This window comes from Somniosus microcephalus, unplaced genomic scaffold (genome assembly GCF_052327205.1).
Source record: "Somniosus microcephalus isolate GS21.2 unplaced genomic scaffold, FLI_Smic_1.0 scaffold750, whole genome shotgun sequence".
Taxonomy (NCBI): Eukaryota; Metazoa; Chordata; class Chondrichthyes; order Squaliformes; family Somniosidae; genus Somniosus; species Somniosus microcephalus.
In genome coordinates this window covers 86,659-108,007 of record NW_028225937.1, presented here as the reverse complement: position 1 = coordinate 108,007, position 21,349 = coordinate 86,659, and the positions used below count along the sequence as shown (strand labels likewise).

The window sequence follows — 21,349 nt, the reverse complement described above, 5'->3', positions numbered from 1 at the left end:
TGCCTGCCAAGGTTAAGGATATCTCCTTGAGGCTGGAGAAGAACTTGGAGTAGGAGGGGAAGGATCCTCTACGGGAAACGTGATCCAGCCATGGCTAACTAAAGAAGTTAAGGATAGCATTAAATTGAAAGAAGAAGTTTATAATGTTGCAAAGAATAGTAGTAAGCCTGAGGATTGGGAGAGTTTCAGAAAACAGCAAAGGATGACCAAAAAATTGATAAAAAGGGAAAAAATAGAATATGAGAGGATACTAGCAAGACATATAAAAACAGATTGTAAGAGTTTCTACAAATATGTCAAAAGGAAAAGGGTAGCAAAAGTAAATGTTGGTCCCTTAGAGGCTGAGACAGGAGAAATTATTATGGGGAATAAGGAAATGGCAGAAGCGTTAAACAAATATTTTACATAAGAACATAAGAACATAAGAACATAAGAAATAGGAGCAGGAGTAGGCCAATCGGCCCCTCGAGCCTGCTCCACCATTCAATAAGATCATGGCTGATCTGATCCTAACTGCCAATCCACTATCACAGAACCATCTCCTGCATCTAACAGAATTAGACACACGAAATAGGAGCAGGATCAGGCTACACGGCCCCTGGGCCCGCTCCGCTACCCACAGGGCCATGACCGATCTGAACCTAGACTCATGTCCAAATTCCTGCCCGCTCCCCGTAACCCTTAATTCCCTTTACTTCTAGGAAACTGTCTATTTCTGTTTTAAATTTATGTAATGATGTAGCTTCTACAGTTTTTTGGGGCAGCATATTCCATGGACCTACCACCCTCTGAGTGAAGTAGTTCCTCCTCATCTCAGTTTTGAAAGAGCAGCCCCTTATTCTAAGACTATGCCCCCTAGTTCTAGTTTCACCCATCATCGGGAACATCTTCCCTGCATCCACCCGATCCAACCCCTTCACAATCTTATATGTTTCAATAAGATCGCCTCTCATTCTTCTGAACTCCAACGAGTAGAGTCCCAATCTACTCAACCTCTCCTCATATGTCCATCCCCTCATCCCCGGGATTAACCGAGTGAACCTTCTTTGTACTGACTCGAGAGCAAGTATGTCTTTTCTTAAGTATGGACACCAAAACTGTACGCAGTATTCCAGGTGCGGTCTCACCAATACCTTGTACAACTGAAGCAATACCTCCCTATTTTTATATTCTATCCCCCTATTGTATCTGTCTTCACAGTAGAAGACACAAAAAGCATACCAAAAATGGTGGGGAACTAAGGGTCTAATGAGGGTGAGGAACTTAACGTAATTAATATAAGTAGAGAAACTGTACTAGAGAAACTAATGGGACTAAAAGCCGACAAATCCCCTGGACCTGACAGCCTACATCCTAGGGTTCTAAAAGAGGTGGCTGCAGAGATAGTGGAGGCATTGGTTTTGATCTTCCAAAATTCCCTAGATTCTGGAACGGTCCCAGCAGATTGGAAGGTAGCAAATGTAACACCGCGATTCAAGAAAGAAGGGAGAGAGAAATCAGGGAATTACAGGCCAGTTAGCCTGACATCAGTCATCGGGAAAATGCTGGAATCCATTGTTAAGGAAGTGGTACAGTATCAGGGCACTTAGAAAATCATAATTAAGAGGGGGAAAATAGAGTATGAGAGTAAGATTTCAGGGAACATAAAAACTGACTGTAAAAGCTTTGATAGATATGTGAAGAGAAAAAGATTGGTGAAGTCAAGTGTAGGTCCCTTGCAGTCAGAATCAGGGAATTTATAATGGGGAACAAAGAAATGGCAGACCAATTAAATACATACTTTGGTTCTGTCTTCACAAAGGAGGACACAAATAACCTCCCAGTGATGTCGGGAAACATAGGGTCTAATGAAAGGGAGGAACTGATAGAAATCAGTATTTGTAGAGAAATGGTGTTAGAGAAATTGACGGGATTGAAGGCCGATAAATCCCCAGGGCCTGATAATCTATATCCTAGGATACTTAAGGAAGTGGCCCTAGAAATAATAGATGCATTACTGGTCATCTTCCAAAATTCGATAGACTCTGGAACAGTACCCATGGATTGGAGGGTAGCTAATGTTACCCCACTGTTCAAAAAAGGTGGTAGAGAGAAAATGGGGAATTACAGACCGGTAAGCCTGACATCGATAGTGGGGAAAATGCTACAGTCCATTATAAAAGATGTAATAGCAGAGCACTTGGAAAACAGTGACCGGATCGGACAAAGTCAACATGGATTTACAAAAGGTAAATCGTGGTTGACTAATCTACTGGAATTTTTTGAGGATGTAACTGGTAAAATAGATAAGGGAGAACCAGTGGATGTGGTGTATTTGGACTTTCAAAAGGCTTTCGATAAGGTCCCGCATAAGAGATTAGCGTGTAAAGTTAAGGCACATGGGATTGGGGGCAAGGTATTGACTTGGATAGAAAACTGGTTGGCAGGCAGAAAGCAAAGAGTTGGAATAAACGACTCTTTTTCCAAGTGGCAGGCAGTGACTAGTGGGGTACCGCAGGGATCGGTCCTTGGACCCCAGCTATTCACAATATATATATATGATCTGGACGAGGGAACTAGATGTAATATCTCCAAGTTTGCAGACGACACAAAGCTGGGTGGGCGTGTGTGCTGTGAGGAGGATGCCGAGAAACTCCAGTATGATTTGGACAGGTTGGGTGATTGGGCAGAAGCATGGCAGATGCAATATAACGTGGATAAATGCGAGGTTATCCACTTTGGTGTCAAAAACAAGAAGGCAGATTATTATCTGAATGGCAATAGGTTGGGAGAAGGAGAAGTGCAACGACACCTGGGCGTCCTTGTGCACCAGTCGCTGAAGGTAAGCATGCGGGTGCAGCAGGCGGTTAAGAAGGCAAATGGTATGTTGGCCTTCGTAGTGAGAGGTTTCGGGTACAGGAACAAGGATGTCTTGCTGCAGTTGTACAGGGCCTTGGTGAGACCACACCTTGAGTATTGTGTGCAGTTTTGGTCACCTTATCTGCGGAAGGATGTTCTTGACATGGAGGGAGTGCAGCGAAGATTCACCAGGCTAATACCTGGGATGGCAGGAATGACGTATGAGGAGAGATTGGGTCGATTGGGTTTGTACTCGCTGGAGTTTAGAAGAATGAGAAGGGATCTCATTGAAACTTATAAAATTCTAACAGGACTAGACAGACTAGATGCAGGAAGGATGTTCCCGATGGTCGGGGAGTCCAGAACCAGGGGTCACAGTCTAAGGATAAGGGGTAAGCCATTTAGGACAGAGATGAGGAGGAATTTCTTCACCCAGAGAGTGGTGAACCTGTGGAATTCTCTACCACAGAAGGCAGTAGAGGCCAATTCATTAAATATATTCAAGAAGGAGTTGGATATATTTCATAAGGCAAAAGGGATCAAGGGATATGGGGAGAAAGCAGGGACAGGGTACTGAATTTGGATGATCAGCCATGATCGCATTGAATGGCGGAGCAGGCTCGAGGGGCCAAATGGCCTACTCCTGCTCCTATCTTCTATGTTTCTATAACATGACTAGGCAGAGTCAACATGGTTTCATGAAAAGGAAATCGTGTTTGAAAATTTTACCGAGTGTAATGTATCCATGTTTGCTGATGATACAAAGCTAGGTGGGACAGTAAGCTATGAGGAGAACACAGAGTCTGCAAAGTGATATAGATAGACTGAGTGAGTGGGCAGTAAGGTGGCAGATGGAGTATAATGTAGGGAAATGTGAGGTTATTCACTTTGGTAGGAAGAATAGAAAAGCAAAATATTTTTTAAATGGTGAGAAACTTTTAAATGTTGGTGTTCAGAGAGATTTGGGTGTCCTTGTGCAAGAAACACAGAAAGCTAGCATGCAGGTACATCAAGCAATAAGGAAAGCAATTGGCATGTTGGCCTTTATTGCAAGGGGGTTGGAGTATAAGAGTGAGGAAGTCTTGCTACAATTATACAGGGCCTTGGTGAGACCACACCTGGAGTACTGGGCACAGTTTTGGTCTCCTTATCTAAGGAGGCAGTGCTACAAAGGTTCACTAGATTGATTCCTGGGATGAGAGAGCTGTCCTATGATGAGAGATAGTGTAGAATAGGCCTATACTCTCTGGAGCTTCGAAGGATGAGAGCTGATCTCATTGAAACATACAAGATTCTGAGGGGGATTGACAGGGTAGATGATGAGATTGTTTCCCCTGGCTGGAGTGTCTAGAACTTGGGGGCATAGTCTCAGGATAAGGGGTCGGCCATTTAAGACTGAGATGAGGAGGAATTTCTTCACTCAGAGGGTTGTGAATCTTTGGAATTCTCTGCCCCAGAGGGCTGTGAATGCTGAGTCTTTGAGTATATTCAAGGCTGAGATAGGTAGATTTTTGGACTATAGGGGAATCAAGGGATATGGAGATCGGGCGGAAAAGTGGAGTTGAGGTCAATGATCAGCCATGATCTTATTGAATGGCGAAGCAGGCTCGAGGGGCCATATGGCCTATTCCTGCTCCTATTTCTTATGTTCTTATGACTCCGCTCGTGGGTGTGAACCACCCCCACCTCCATGTAGCCGACTGCAACTTTTTTGTTGACCTGGAGCTTGGCCATCGGCACGGCAACCGCTGTCTGTGTTCTGCTCAGTGCGCCAGCGCATTTCCCGTCACGATGCGTCGGACCGGCTCAGCATTAAATTACTGGGCTTCGGCCAGTCGGGCAAGAGGAATAGTAGACCTCTGATTTCGGCTGCCGCTGAGACCGGGCTGGGTGGCTGTGTGAATGCGGGAGAGCGGTTGCACCTAGGTCAGTTTGGCGTTGCTCACCTGGGTTCAATTATAGTCCAGTATTGGTCCAGTAACATAAACCACTACGCTACCGTACCCCTGTTATCTGGCATCATGAGCAAACCCACGTGGACCAGCCAATTTTATGTCTAAATGTGTGCACAATGCCTGCAAACCATATGCTGATTTTTTTTTTTATCGACAGCTTTGTGGCAAAATCTTCTTATCTTCTTTCCATTTCTTTCCCCTCCTCCCAGACGTCTATTCCATGTATCGAGGTTGGCAGTTTCCAGTGTAACATGGTGGTCACTATGCGACCCTTCCCCATAGACAAGCTTGATGCAACTGTTCAAATAACCCATCGCATGGAGGATGCCCATGGTGCACCTGTACACATTGGTCATCCAGGTAACTTTACCTTAAGGCTCTTATAAAGAATGCACAAGGGGGGTTGATTTTCCTGTTCTTGCTTCTGGGACCAGCACATAGGAACAGGAGGAGGCCATTCAGCCCCTTGAGCCTGTTCCGCCATTCAGTTAGATCCTGGCTGCTCTGTATCTTAACTCCATCTGCCTGACTTGACTCCATATTCTTTTAGACTCTTGGCTATCAAAGATCTCAGATTTAAAATTATTAATTGAGCGAGCATCTGCTGCTTTTTGTGGGAGAGAGTTCCACATTTCTACCACCCTTTGCGTTAAGAAGTGTTTCCTAACTTCTCTCCTGAATGGCCTGGCACTGATTTTAAGATTATGTCATCTTGTCCTAGAGTCCCCAACCAGCAGAAAAAGTTTCTCTCTAACTACCTTATCAATTCCTTTCAAAATCCTAAAAACCGCAATCGAATCACCCCTTCACCTTCTATATTCCAGGGAATACAAGCCTAGTTTATGTAATCGCTCCTCATAATCTAACCCCTTGAGCCCTGGTAACATTCTGGTGAACCTACGCTGCCCTCCCTCCAAGGCCAATATACCCTTTCTAAGGTGCGGTGCCCAGAACTGTACACAGTGCTCCAGATGTGGTCTAACCAGGGCTTTGTATAGCTGTAGCGAAACGTCCTCCCCTTTATATTCTAGCCCTCTAGTTGTAACGGCTAACATTCCATTCGCCTTTTGGATTAATTTTTGTCATAAAAACAGAAAATGCTGGACATACTCAGCTGGTCAGGCAGCATCTGTAGAGAGAGAAACAGGTTCATTTTTGTACCTGACCATCACATTTTAGTGATCTGTGCACATGAAATCCCTAAATCTCTTTGGTACTCCAGATGCGATCTAACGTGGAGATAATGGCACGCCCATAAAGGAGCCCTCCCCCCCTCTGTGGGACCTCTGTTTGATCATGAATTCTACCTCGCCCACGGTATCTGTTGTGTATGTAACCGTTCTACCTTTAAGAGAACTATTGTATGTAACCGTCCACCTTTAAGAGAACTATTTTAGGTGTTGCACTACTTTATTTTGGCTGCTGTATACTGTAATACCGGTGGTGACCACACCGGTATATAAGTGCTGTGTAATGAGTGATTGGGCAGATTCGCCCTGACCTTCGAATAGTAAAGTCCTGTTAAAGTTTACTCTTGTAGTCTGTGTATTAATTCGCTATACAACACACAGACTTTACAGTGGCGACGAGTTCGATCTTACCCTGCAGCAGCGATACATCCGAAGCAGTTAACAAGCGTCGAGAAGAGGCATCCGCCCTCGCCGTTCTGCTGCGAGAAGACTCGAGTCTGCAGAGCAAGGAAGAAGGAAGAATTCTGACACGAGGCCTTCCATCAGCAACAGGCAGTGATCGTCCCTTCTGTCACGGTAGTGAGTGAGCCGATCAGCCACGAGAAGCAAGTCAGCCACGTTGACTGTGAGTAGGGGGAAAAATAAAAAAGAAACGGAGGATAAGGGCGGTGAACTCGACCACGGCCAGGGGAAAGGAGCCGGACAGAAGTCGGGGCCAGAGGCGCTGAGACTGGGGCAGCGTAGGGCACGGCAGCCGCGGTGCAGGGAACGCAGCCGGTGTGAGAGACCGGACTACAAGCGGGAACGCAGCGGGTAAAAGGCCGGGCATCTACCGAGGCCGCGAGGCGCTGTGACCGGGATCATAAGGCGCGGAGGCAATAAATAAATAAATAAACCGCGAGGGACTCGGCCGCAGCCGGGGGAGGAAAGGACCGGACTGCGGGAGGTCTGGGAGAGCTGAGCGAGCGGGAGAGACGGAGCCCGAGAGAGAGAGCGAGCGAGACCGTGCCGGCGAGCGGGAGAGACAGAGCCCGAGCGAGGGGGGAGCGGGGCCGAACGAGGTTCCGGCCAGCGGCTTACACCGGCTGCCGTGAAGGACCGGGAGCTGGAGCTGTCCGACGCCAACTGGTTGTCCCCAGCGCCGGTTGCCCCTGCCGAAAAAGGGAACGCGATCGGCTGTTCTCGTGCGCGCTTCAGAATAAACTGAAGCCGGCGCGCAGGCTGCAAACCCCGTAAACCAGCGGTCGTCGTCCGAGGGCAAAGCTTACCCCTCCCACCAGAGGAAGAAATGCGGGAAGCCGCCAGTTAGGCGGGGAAGAAGACAAGCGCGAAACCGCCATCTTGAAAGTGGGCGGGGAAGAAGATCAGCGCGAGAAACCGCCATTTTAGAAAAAAAAAGTTAAAGGAAAACTTCGTTGTTGTTTCTTAGAAAGATTGTGAAGATGCCTAAGCGTGGTAACATCAACGATTTCGATTCCGAGGTAGAAGATTGGGCCACGTATGTAGAACGCATCGAGATATATTGTGAGGCCAATAAAATAGAAGATGATGATAAAGCTATAACCTTACTAAACTCAATGGGGGCGAAGACATACGGGCTATTGAAGCATCTTCTATCACCGGCTAAACCGGCGGATCAGACGTTCGCTAATATTGTTGCTGTCCTGAAGGATCATTTGAACCCCACACCACTGATGTTGGCGGAACGATTCAAATTTTATGCGAGAACGCAACGGAAAGAGGAAAGCAACGCGGAATATTTGGTTGAACTACGTAGACTAGCGAAATACTGTCAGTTTGGGGAAAATCTGACAGAGGCATTGAGAGACAAGTTCATGTGCGGGTTGTCGAAGGAAGGAACACAAAAGCGACTGCTTGAAGAGAACGATCTTACACTTGATAAGGCTGTCCTTATTGCAGCATCGCACGAAGCCGCAGCGAGAGGCACGGCGGAAATGCAGCTGAAGGCAGCGGTACTCAGCGTGGATCAAATGACTTCGGGTACAACGAAATGTTATCGTTGTGGGAAGACAACACACGACCAGAACCAATGCTGGTTTAAAAACCAGGAATGTAGAAAATGTGGCAAGATTGGTCACATAGCTAAAGTATGCCGGTCAGGAAAGAAAACCAGCAACAAAAAAAAGTCACCGCAGGAAAAGCACAGCAAGGTACACAAGGTGACTGAGAAGAGTTCAGATGAACAGAATTCGGATTCAGACTCCAACAGCCAAGAACTGGATAGTCTGAGAATTCACAATGCGAGTAAGGAAGTTGACCTACAAATTATCTGGGTCACACTCAAAATAGCCGGAGTCCAAGTGAAAATGGAATTGGACACAGGATCAGCCCTAACAGTCATAAACCGAAAGGACTACAAGAGGCTATTCTCACATATTCCCTTGCGAGATACCAAGATTGTATTGCAGACATACACGGGGCAAAGAGTATACCCCATCGGAAAGATAAAAGTCAAGGTGAGAGACAAGGGCAAAGAACACCAAGGAATGGACTTATATGTACTGCCTGAGGGGGGTCCACCACTTCTGGGACGGGAGTGGATCAGGAAAATAAATATGGACTGGCACTTCCTAAAAACCATAAATAGTGAGAACTCGGTGAAGATAATCAGCCCAGACTCTGGAACTGATGATGGTAAGACCAACCCATGTGCAAAAGACAAGGCTAAAATGGACTTGCAGACTAATGTTGGAAAAACGAAGGAGTGCATAAATGCTTATGCTTTAGAGGAGAACAAAGTTTCAGAACAGAATTCCACTGAGCAACAACAACATAGTTTGACAGAGAATTCTGAGTCTGTCCAGCCTACAGACATGCACACTTCTGAGGGACACCGGGCTCGAACTCAACTCCAATTCAAACTACAACAACAATTAGAACAAATGATTCACCGTCTTGAGCAAGAGATGAATGCAACGAAAAAGTTCTTTGATACAGAGTGGGAGAATCTGGAAAGACAACAGAAGCAGCTGATGGAGAAAATGGAGCAGGAGCACACAAACCGTCTGCGCGAGGAGGCCAAACGAATCAAAGCTGATTCGGGTTCTGAAGGGGCGTGCCCTAATCTGGTGGAGCAAGGTGTTCAGCAACCGAAGGCGCTTGTTAGCAGGTTGCAGGCAGAAAAGGCTGATTTGGTTGCCATGAATTCCGAGCTCCTACTGAAGTTGGGTGCAGCACCACCGAACGATTCATTTGTTGAAATTCGAATGGTGGAGGCTGCAGATGATGGAGAATTAGAAGCAGCAAAGGGACCCCAGTGCAAGGTTACCAACAGCCCTGTAGCCTATCCGTCAAAAACACAGGATGACGATACTGGGAAACGTCTGATGTCAGAAGGGTTAACGGTCAGTCAACTCCTTCATATGCTGAGGGACAAGACTCTGAAATGGGAAAAACTTGAACACGAGCTTCAATCTTCAAAGGAAAGGGTTTCGGAGCTCTCAAAAGTTATTGAAATAGCTGAGGTGACAACACAGACTGAGAAGACTGCAGCAGAGCAGCCCGTGGATGCCAAAAGTACGCTGACTCACGTCAATGTAGAACAACAGAAGGCTGAAACAGCTGCTCCAGTAGAGGGATTGAATAGTCCGATCAATCAATCTCCGAATGAAGTTGAAGTATTGAAATCACAAATGAGGTCATTAGTAAAAGACTTGCAGAAAGCCCAGAAAAAGCTGGATGAAGCTGAACACATGAAGAAGTCTCTTCAGGAAAAATGTCTGGATTTGGAACAAAAGCTGGCTAACGTCCAGCTGGGTATGGAGGAAATAGAAGACCCTCTCGCTGGCCTAGCTCAGGACGACACCGAATATTACCATGACCTGTTGGACGACACCGAATATTACGATGACCTGTTCTGCCCAGCTTGTGATGAAAACTCCCAAAGTGCAGAAACCATGAAGAATCACAAAAAGTCTAAGGAACACCGGGAGATGGTGGCGCTACTACGGAAAAAGGAGGAAGAGAAGGAGGAAATGTGCATGCAGCTGGCAGCTGACAGTGGAGCCCAGAGAGTCTTCAAGAAGCAGAAAAGGAAAAGTCGAAGCAGAAGATGACCATCTGAACCATTATCACCTGCCAGATCACACACGTGGTCCCTCCGAACGGAGCCAAATCAGTTCGGAAGTAGAAAAACTTTCCAAGGTACTCAAGCTTTTAGAAGTCAGCAATGCTGGTTCAGAAGTGATGGAAGTTCAAGCTGTTAAGTCCATTGAAGGACTATTGGATGAGTCACTCCAGCAACGTGAACCGACTACACCACAGGGAACTGTTACAACACCGAGGCGTTGTCCGGACCGAGTCAGGAAGCACAGGAGACGCCTCCACAGAGACTGAATCTGTGAACTGTTTCCGCAGAGACTGAATCTGTGAACTGTTTTCCCGCAGAGACTGAATCTGTGAACTGTTTTCCGCAGAGACTACATCTGTGAACTGTTTTACATGAAGCTGGATATATGTTATGTTTAATGGGGAATAAGTATGTTGTAAGCTAAAAAGGGAGGATTGTTGTGTATGTAACCGTTCTACCTTTAAGAGAACTATTGTATGTAACCGTCCACCTTTAAGAGAACTATTTTAGGTGTTGCACTACTTTATTTTGGCTGCTGTATACTGTAATACCGGTGGTGACCACACCGGTATATAAGTGCTGTGTAATGAGTGATTGGGCAGATTCGCCCTGACCTTCGAATAGTAAAGTCCTGTTAAAGTTTACTCTTGTAGTCTGTGTATTAATTCGCTATACAACACACAGACTTTACAGTATCTCCTGAGGAAAGGGTTTGCAGAGTCCCCGCAATAGATCACATTTTGAGGTTGTCCTACCAGTCGCAGAGTGAGAAGGTAAAAGCTAAGCAAGGTCCATGAAGGGGGAAGAACCAATATTTGTATTCCTCCTGGGCATTGTTGTTTTGGCGGATTTTAAATGTTTTTCCAATAAGCCACCAGCGTAGGAATTAAAACAAGTTCACTTTTGCCACCCTCAGGATCAATCGGAATTGAAGACTTGTCCAACCCAGATTTCGGGGACGCAGTTGAAGCACATCCTGGTGACACCCCAGTCTTCTGGGCATGCGGAGTCACTGGAGCAGAGGCTGTTCGCAGTTGCAGTAAGATACAGTGATAGCAGACTCGAGCAGTTGTGTAAAGTAATCCTAAACTACTAAAGTTCCAATTTTACTTAAAAAATGTAACACTTGATCGATGCTCACTTATTGGACTTTTCTTTCTTCTATTTTCTCTGTTCATTTTAATTTAAATTTTTACCCTTTTTTCGCCAAATTTATAAAGAGAATGGGGGAGCCTGACGCAGATGATTTTAATGTCCCTCAGTGGAGGGCTTGATAGATTACGTGCTTACATGCAAGAGATCGTACGTAATACATCAGGGACCCTCATCGATGGGGCAGTAACATACACATATTTTGTAAATATCAATATGAAATTGATTCCACCCTTCCCTTTTAAATTATTAAATTAAATAGCTCTTAACTGGTCCAATTCCTCTTACTTTCAGAATCCCCTCTGGCTTTCACCCACGCTCCTGGCTGCATGTTCATTACTGACCTGAGGAGTGAGCGGGGGGTGACCAGTGACTGCACTGCGGATGCAGAAACCCCACGCGTTTTCTGCATTTCTCAGAACCCGCCCCACTATAGCGTTGCCTCGGTCACCGCAGTTGAGAAAATCAAGGCGCTGGATACTCTGATTCAGCAAGATCCAGGTAAGAAAAGAATGCGAATCACAACACTAAACGATAGTGGGGTTCAGAGTTAAAATGCACTTAAGTAACACTTAAGTAACAGGAAATGGTGTGGAATTAGCGTGGGGGCTGGGCGATGAGGGGGGCAGGAATTTCCGCCTTCCGATTTCTGTAGCTATCTGGCTTCATTGATAGATTCCAACCCCCCCCACTCCCCATTATTTTAATGGCAGTGTGGGTCAGAGAGGTCATGACCCCTTCCCCCTCTCCTCAATCATTTTTAGATTGGCCAACTTGCCGTTGGAGGACCACCTTTACTGCAGTCCCAGGAACCTCTGTCACCCGCCTTCGGTCCCCAGGTTTGGCCTGGTGAGTCTGTGCAGTTTCCCGGCTTGGCCTTTGGACCAAGTAATTCCCCAGTTCCCAGCTCGGTCCCCTGCCTGCCAAGATGGCGCAATCTCGAGTTCGACTCAAAGGATCGAATGGCCTACTCCTGCTCCTATTTCTTATGCTCTTGTGTTCTTATGATTCCGCATCTGCCCCCCTTCCCTAGACTTGCTGAGGACATTTGCACTTCACAACAGTCCTGGCTGAGATGGGCTAACGCAATCGGGCTCAAACCAGGACCTTCCTAATCCATACAACAACAACAACTTGCACTTATATAGCACCTTTAACATAATAAAACGTTCGAAGGAGCATTATCAAACTAAATTTAATACCGAGCCACATTAAGAGATATTAGGACAGGTGACCAAAAGTTTGGTCAAAGAGGTAGGTTTTAAAGAGCGCCTTAAAGGAGGAGGGTAGAGAGGCGGAGAGGTTTAGGGAGGGAATTCCAGAGCTTGGGGCCCAGGCAGCTGAAAGCACGGCCACCAATGGTGGAGCGATGAAAATCGGGGATGCTGAAGAGGCCAGAATTGGAGGAGCGCAGAGCTCTCGGAGCGTTGTAGGGCCGGAGGAGGTTGCAGAGGTAGGCTGTGGCTTTCCCCGCTGGGTCAACAGGGGGGCTTGGCAGAGAGTCTTTAATAGAAAGCCTATCGCCACAAGAAGTGCCTGTGACACAAGATTCTTGTCTGCAACTAATTTACCATAAGTGAGACCAAGATGACTCCTTATCCTACTGTTAGTAACGCTGAATGGTTTGTGTGTGGTTTCCATTGTCCCCCAAACCGGGACCCAAAATAAACCCCATTACTGTGAACAACCTGTATGGTGCTCGCCCATTATCAACCTGCAATAGCAATTGGGTCTTGTTCCGATTGCTATTTTATTCAGAACTTGTACAATTGGACTGAACGTCTTAGAACGCAATTGAACCGGTTGGAATTAAGTCTTAATGAAACGTGTTTCTGTCCCGGACAGGCGACCGAGGTATCAAGCATTTGTTGACCGAAGAGCAGCTGCTGAAAGCCTCCCTCTCGCTGTCACACGCAAAATCTGTGCTCATAACCACTGGATTTCCAACCCACTTCAATCACCAGCCCCCAGAGGAGACGGATGGTCCTCCAGGAGCTATTGCCATGGCAGCTATGTTGCAGGCCCTGAAGAAAAGGGTCGTCATAGTAACAGATCAAAGAGCCTTAGAGATGTACAAGAAGATTATTGAAGAAGCTGTTGAGCAAGGTGGGGGGTTTTTTTCATTTAAAAAATGCGGCTTGATCTGGCAGCAAGTGAAGATTAATGGTTCGCCGTGGGTTTTACCACAACCAATTCCTTTTGAATGAAAGTTTCCTTTTCTTTATTAATCCCTCCATTGGGCCCAGCTCATCTAACTGTAAAGAAGCCATACTGGCAAACGCACCGAATGGTCTCAGCTAGTGACTGTGCTCCACACCCCCGCCCCCCCCCCCACACCCCACCGACCAGCTTTCTCCCACCATCTCTCCTAAAGATACTGAGTTATGGCAGGGTACAGTTCCACAGAGAGCATGCGGAACCTCCGATGCTTTACCCGTTCTTCATGCACAAGCCTGTGACTGAGAATAGTGGCAGGCCAGTCAATCTATGAGGGACGTTGTAGACCGTCCCCATCACGGGACGTCCACACACTTAGTAGCAGAGCTGACTGGACAGTAATAAGGTGAGGGAAGGATCCCAGCCTGAGTACTGGGGACTGATGTAGCACTCACCGTGCAGCTGAGATAGTCTAACTCAACTCAGCATAGTTGGAGTTGGGGGGTGCAGGGAAGAAGCCCGGGACTTTCTTGGCTTTTGTGGCTATGTACACAGGCGCCCTTATCAAGCCCAATGGGTAATAACCGACCAAAGTTGCCCAATGGATGTGAGGTTTGAGTGGTAGACAGCCTTGAGGCTTGAAATCATGACCTCCTTGAACTGTTTGATTCCCAATTTCCCCATCCATTCTCCCCCCCCCCCCCCGCAACCCACCCCTCCAGAAAATGAGATGATTTTCCATTACTGTTAACCGGAAGAACTGATTTTTTTTATTCGTTCATGGGATGTGGGTGTCGCTGGCAAGGCCAGCATTTATTGCCCAACCCTTAGTTGCTCTTGAGAAGGTGGTGGTGCCCTGCCTTCTTGAACCGCTGCAGCCCGTGTGGTGAAGGTACTCCCACAGTGCTGTTAGGGAGGAAGTTCCAGGATTTTGACCCAGCGACGATGAAGGAATGGCGATATATTTCCAAGCCAGAATGGTGTGTGACTTGGAGAGGAACTTGGAGGTGGTGGTGTTCCCATGCGCCTGCTGCCCTTGTCCTTCTAGGTGGTAGAGGTCATGGGTTTGGGAGGTGCTGCCGAAGAAGCCTTGGCGAGTTGCTGCAGTGCATCTTGTAGATGGTACACACTGCAGCCACGGTGCACCGGTGGTGGAGGGAGTGAATGTTTAAGGTGGTGGATGGGGTGCCGATCAAGCGGGCTGCTTTGTCCTGGATGGTGTCGAGCTTCTTGAGTGTTTTGGAGCTGCACTCATCCAGGATTAACAGGTCATGCTTAATTAATTCGCCTCAATTCCTAGAAATGCACAGCCAGTTAGCATCCGCAAGAGAAAGATAGGTCCAACTCCAACAGAATTGTCACCATCATGATAAAATCCTTTTATCATTGATGGCACTGAACATTGGAAGCATGCCAAGACAGAACATGCTAGAAATGCACAGGGGACAGTGGCAACATCTAGAATATCTGGAATGGAACAGTTCATCAGTTATGATTAATGTATCTCTTTCTCTTGCAGATCCTGATTGGCCACCTGCGCATTTTCAATATTTGCAACTTCTCTTTACTTCAAGACTCTCTCCTTTATTTGTCCATAGGAGTGATGAAAACCCCTGTCCCTGTTGTTAGCTTCCAGGATGATGGTGAGGCTTCATCCCTGATGTTCCTGTGTCATGATGGGAAGCCCCAGTTTCCAAGGTAAACCTTAACTGTAAAGCATGGGTTGGAGAGACAGTGGGACATTGTCCATCAGTAAAACTAGGAGTCACTCTACAATGGTTCATTGTCCACCACTAAAACTAGGGGTCATTCTACAATGGAACATTCGCCACCAGTAAAATTAGGGGTCACTCTACAATGGGACATCATCAGAAAAACTAAGGGTCACTCTACATTGGGACATCGTCAGTAAAATGAGGGGTCATTCTACAATGGGTCATCAGTAAAACTAAGGGTCATTCTACATTGGGACATCGTCCATCAGTAAAACTAGGGGTCACTCCCTCAGTACTGCACTGAGGTGCCAGCCTGGATTGTGCGCTGAAGTCACTGGGCTTGAATTAAGGGCAGAAATAAATAAAAATGGTAGTTCTGTGGATCATAAGTTGTGGAAAGGGAAATCGTGTTTGACAAATTTACTAGAGTTCTTTGAGGATGTAACGAGCAGGGTGGATAAAGGGGAACCAGTGGATGTGGTGTATTTGGATTTCCAGAAGGCATTCGATAAGGTGCCACATAAAAGGTTACTGCACAAGGTAAGAACTCACGGGGTTAGGGGTAATATATTAGCATGGATAGAGGATTGGCTAACTAACAGAAAACAGAGAGTCGGAATAAATGGGTAATTTTCAGGTTGGCAAACTGTAACTAGTGGGGTGTCACAGGGATCAGTGCTGGAGCCTCAACTATTTACAATCTATATTAATGACTTGGCAAAAATTGCTGACGATACAAAGATAGGTGGGAAAGCAAGTTGTGAGGAGTACACAGAATCTGCAAAGGGATATAGATAGACTAAGTGAGTGGGCAATAAGGTGGCAGGTGGAGTATAATGTAGGGAAATGTGAGGTTATCCACTTTGGTAGGAAGAATAAAAAAGCAAAATATTATTTAAATGGAGAGAGACTACATAATGCTGCGGTACAGAGGGATCTGGGTGTCCTTGTACATGAAACACAAAAAGTTAGCATGCAGGTACAGCAAGTAATTAGAAAGGCAAATGGAATATTGGCCTTTATTGCCAGGGGGATGGAGTATAAAAGTAAGGAAGTCTTGCTACAATTGTACTGGGCGTTGGTGAGACCACACCTGGAGCACTGCGTACAGTTTTGGTCTCCTTATTTAAGGAAGGATATACTTGCATTGGAGGCAGTTCAGAAAAGGTTCACGAGGTTGATTCCTGAATTGAAGGGGTTGTCTTATGAGGAAAGGTTGAGCAGGTTGGGCCTATACTCATTGGAGTTTAGAAGAATGAGAGGTGATCTTATTGAAACATATAAGATTCTGAGGGGGCTTAACAGGGTAGATGCAGGGAGGATGTTTCAACTCGTGGGGGTATCTAGAACTGGGGGCATAGTTTCAGAATAAAGGGTCGCCCATTTAAAATGATGAGGAGGAATTTCTTCTCTCAGAGGGTCGTGAATCTTTGGAATTCTCTACCCCAGAGAGCTGTGGAAGCGGAGTCAGTGAATATATTCAAGGCGGAGATAGACAGATTTTTGAAAAACAGGGGAATCGAGGGTTATGGGGAGCGGGCAGGAAAGTGGAGTTGAGGCCAAGATTGGATCAGCCACGATCTTATTGAATGGCGGAGCAGGCTCGAGGGGCCGAATGGCCTACTCCTGCTCCTATTTCTTATGTTCTTATGTTCTTATGGACATCTTGCAGTAACCAGTAACTTACGTGTGGGTTCAGCCATTAACAAGTTATTGAGTAATTTTGCATGACTTTTGAATATGGACAGGTTCGACCATCTCGTAGCGATAGAACGTGCTGGAATGGCTGCAGATGGCAATTACTACAATGCATGGAGAGTGAACATTAAACATTTGGTGGATCCCATTGACAAACTGTTCCTAACAGCAGAGGACATCCCCGGAATCGTCACAACTGGTAAGTACAAACTTAACGTTGGGTTGGAAACTGTCCCACGTACTTTGAGAAAAAGGATTGTACGTCACGAGTGTGATGGAACACTCGCCACTTGCCTGGATGGTTGAAGCCAGAACTACACTCAAGGAGCTCGACACCATCCAGGACAGAGCAGTTTGCTTGATCGGTGTTGCTGCCACTGGACTCGCTATCCACACCTTCCCCCATCGGTCCACTATGGCTGTAATAAGTACAACACTCAAGAAGCTCGACACCATCCAGGACAAAGCAGCCCGCTTGATTGGCACCCCATCCACCACCTTAAACATTCACTCCCTCCACCACCGGCGTACCGTGGCTGCAGTGTGTACCATCTATAAGATGCATTGCAGCAACTCGCCAAGGCTTCTTCGGCAGCACCTCCCAAACCCGTGATCATCCACCTAGAAGGCCAAGGGCAGCAGGCGCATGGGAACACCACCACCTCCAAGTTCCCCTCCAAGTCACACACCATCCTGACTTAGAAATATATCGGCCGTTCCTTCATCGTCGCTGGGTCAAAATCCTGGAATTCCCTCCCTAACAGCACTGTGGGAGCACCTTCACCACACGGACTGCAGCGGTTCAAGAAGGCGGCTCACCACCACCTTCTCAAGGGCAATTAGGGTTGGGCAATAAATGCTGGCCTTGCCAGCGACGCCCACATCCCATAAACAAATTTTTTAAAAAGCTACAGGATGCAGTGCGGCAGCTCACCGAGGTTATTTCAACAGCTCCTCCCTCCCCTGAGACCTGTTTCTCCCAGAGGGAGAAGAGCGGCAGTGTCTTGGGAACACCATCACCTGCAAGTCACACAATCTCCTGACTTGGATATTTATCGCCGTTCCTTCATCGGCTCTCGGCCCAAATCCTGACATCCAGCCCAAGTTCAACGGTTGGTCTCCAGAACTAGGAATGGGGGAAGAAATTAGCCAGGGTTCTCTCTCCGGATTGCTATCCAGCAATCCCCACAGGAAGCGTTGTGCGCCGGCAGCCCGTTTCCTAACCCGCACCAAGTCCCGTTCACCCAGCACCCCTGTGCTCGCTGACCTTCATTGACTCCCGATCTGGCAACGTCTTAATTTTAAAATTCTCATCCTTGTGTTCAAATCCCTCCATGGCCTCGCCCTCCCTATCTCTGTAACCTCCTCCAGCCCCACAACCCTCCTAGAGCTCTGCTCTCCTCCAAATCTAACCTCTTGTGTATTCATTTTAATCGCTCCATCACTGGGGGCCGTGCCTTCAGCTGCCGAAGCCCTAAGCTCTGGAATTCCCTCCCTAAACCTCTCTACCTTTCTCTCCTGCTTTAAGACTCTGCTTAAAACCTACTTCTTTGACCAAGCCTTTGGTCACCTGTCCTAATATCTCTTTATGTGGTTCGGTGTCAGACGCTATTGTTCTGATTACGCTCCTGTGAAGCGGCTTGGGATGTTTTACTATGTTAGCGGTGCTATATAAATGCAAGTTGTTGTAAATGATTGGTGAGGATTTGGCTGAGATTCCACCCCTGAGATGCCACTCACTCTTCAGGCTCACCCATCACAAATGGCCTCTATGAAAGCTGTTAGTGGATTTAAAATCTTGATCTCCATCTGTTCCTCTCCTCTCCCCCTTCTTAAATATGTCTGGGTTAGTCCCATAAAAGGGTCTGTGCGAGTTTTGGCAAAACAATCCACCCAGGGAGTCGGATGCAGCATTTCCAAATTTGCAGACGACACTAAACTAGGAGGGGGGGTGGGCTCAGAGGAAGAGACCAGGAAGCTCCAGAGCGATTTGGACAGACTGGGCGATTGGGCGGATAAATGGCAGATGCACTATAATGTGGACAAGTGCGAAGTTATCCACCTTGGGTGCAGGAACGGGAGGGCAAATTATTATTTAAATGGCAATAGATTGGGAGAGGGGGAAGTACAGAGAGACCTGGGTGTTCTTGTACACCAGTCACTGAAGGCGAGCATGCAGGTGCAACAGGCGGTCAAGAAGGCAAACGGTATGCTGGCCTTCATAGCAAAAGGGTTAGAATACAGGAACAGGGATACCTTGCTGCAGCTGTACAGGGCACTGGTGAGACCACACCTCGAGTACTGTGTACAGTTTTGGTCGCCTCATCTGAGGAAGGATGTTCTTGCCATGGAGGGGGTGCAGCGGCGATTCACCAGGCTGATACCAGGAATGGCGGGAATGACCTATGAGGAGAGACTATGTAGTTTAGGGATGTACACACTGGAGTTTAGAAGATTGAGAGGGGACCTCATAGAAGTGTATAAAATTCTGACAGGTCTAGACAGACTGGATGCAGAAGGAATGTTTCCCTTGGCGGGTGAGAACAGAACTAGAGGACATAATTTAAGGATAAGGGCTAAACCATTTAGGACAGAGATGAGGGGGAATTTCTTCACTCAGAGAGTGGTGAACCTGTGGAACTCATTGCCACAGAGGGCAGTGTACGCCAGCTCATTAAATATATTTAAGAGGGAATTAGATATATTTCTACGGGCAAAAGGGGTTAAGGGTTACGGAGAGAAGGCGGGGACGGGATACTGAATTAAAGGATCAGCCATGATCTCATCGAATGGCGGAGCAGGCACGAAGGGCCGAATGGCCTACTCCTGCTCCTATCTTCTATGTATCTATGTATCTATGTATAACATTACCCTATCATTCTCTTCAGATGCTGATCATTTCCTGCCTTTATTTCAAAAGTTAATGATAATTCCTGGAGGTGATTTGTTTTGTAGAAGGTCTCCTTGACGATGGTGATCATAAGTGTTCAGCCTAAAATTTCAGCAAATGTTACTTTTTGTACTGTAAATTCTTTCTATGTCAACCTTCTTAGGACTACATCCCAAATATGCATCTGTAAGATTGTGGGGAAGCAAGTGAACAAAGATAGGAGCAGAGAAATATACAGGATTAGAAGTGACTACTGTATTTGGTTTACCATATACTACTCTCGCTCTCTTACCCCTCAATCCCTTTCTCTGCCAAATACCTGCCCAGTTCCCTCCTGAATTGGCCAAGACTGTCCACCTTCACTACCTGCCCATTGGTCTGTTCCGTACATTCATCATCCTTTGTGTAAAGTAATTAAAGTCAAACTCTGCCTTCACCTTCCCTCTTCTGAGCTTGAGTCCTTGCCCTGATGTGTGCACCTGAACCAAGTCGGCCAGGTATTGCATTCTGATCATGGATGCAACCTAGCTTGCCCCAAGGTCAACCATCTTCAGCTGCTTCATCAATGACCTTCCCTCCATCAGGCTCAAAAATGGGAATGTTCGCTGATGATTGCACCATGTTCAGTTCCATTCGCAACTCCTCAGATAATGAAGCAGTCCATGCCCGAATGCAGCAAGTCCTGGATGACATTCACGCTTGGGCTGATAAATGGCAAGTAACATTCATGCCAGATAAGTGCCAGGTAATGACCATCTCCAACAAGTGAGAATCTAATCACCGCCCCTTGACATTCAACGGCATTACCATCGCCAAATCCCCCACCATCAACATCCTAGGGGTCACCATTGACCAGAAACTTAACTGTACCAGCCACATAAATACTGTGGCTACAAGAGCAGGTCAGAGGTTGGATATTCTGCGGCGAGTGTCTCACCTCCTGACTCCCCAAAGCCTTTCCACCATCTACAAGGCACAAGTAAGGAGTGTGATGGAATACTCTCCACTTGCCTGGGTGAGTGCAGTTCCAACAACACTCAAGGAGCTCGACATCATCCAAGACAAAGCAGCCCGCTTGATTGGCACCCCATCCACCACCTTAAACATTCACTCCCTCCACCACCGGTGCACCGTGGCTGCAGTGTGTACCATCTACAAGATGCACTGCAGCAACTCGCCAAGGCTTCTTCGGCAGCACCTCCCAAACCCGCGACCTCTACCACCTAGAAGGGCAAGGGCAGCAGGCGTATGAGAACACCACCACCTCCAAGTTCCCCTCCAAGTCACACACCATCCTAACTGGTAAATATATCGGCCGTTCCTTCATCGTCGCCGGGTCAAAATGCTGGAACTCCCTCCCTAACAGCACTTTGGGAGCACCTTCACCACACGGACTGCAGCGGTTCAAGAAGGCGGCTCACTACCACCTTCTGAAGGGCAACTAGGGATGGGCACTAAATGCCGGCCTTGCCAGCGACGCCCGCATCCCAGGAACAAATTTAAAACAAAGTTGTGTCTCTTTGTTCTCCAGGTATTGGTGATGGAGGGAACGAACTGGGAATGGGAAAGGTGAAAGAGGCCGTCAAAAAACATGTGCACAATGGGGACCTGATAGCTTGTGACGTCGAAGCAGATTTTACGGTCATCGCAGGTGGGTTTACTGG

At 47.0% G+C, this 21,349-nt stretch overlaps 1 protein-coding gene across 1 annotated transcript in view; it reads left to right on the top strand.

Annotated features, from left to right (window-relative positions):
* Positions 1-5,056: 5,056 nt before the first annotated feature.
* Positions 5,057-21,349, top strand: part of LOC147081156 (D-glutamate cyclase, mitochondrial-like) — a 36,899-nt gene continuing 20,606 nt past the window's right edge. Inside the window, exons 1-7 of the mRNA XM_085980930.1 lie at positions 5,057-5,153; positions 10,990-11,112; positions 11,520-11,726; positions 13,071-13,331; positions 14,981-15,080; positions 16,846-16,994; positions 21,217-21,336. Of these exons, the coding sequence (XP_085837056.1) occupies positions 5,057-5,153; positions 10,990-11,112; positions 11,520-11,726; positions 13,071-13,331; positions 14,981-15,080; positions 16,846-16,994; positions 21,217-21,336 (1,057 nt within the window). The remainder of the gene's footprint in view (positions 5,154-10,989; positions 11,113-11,519; positions 11,727-13,070; positions 13,332-14,980; positions 15,081-16,845; positions 16,995-21,216; positions 21,337-21,349) is intronic.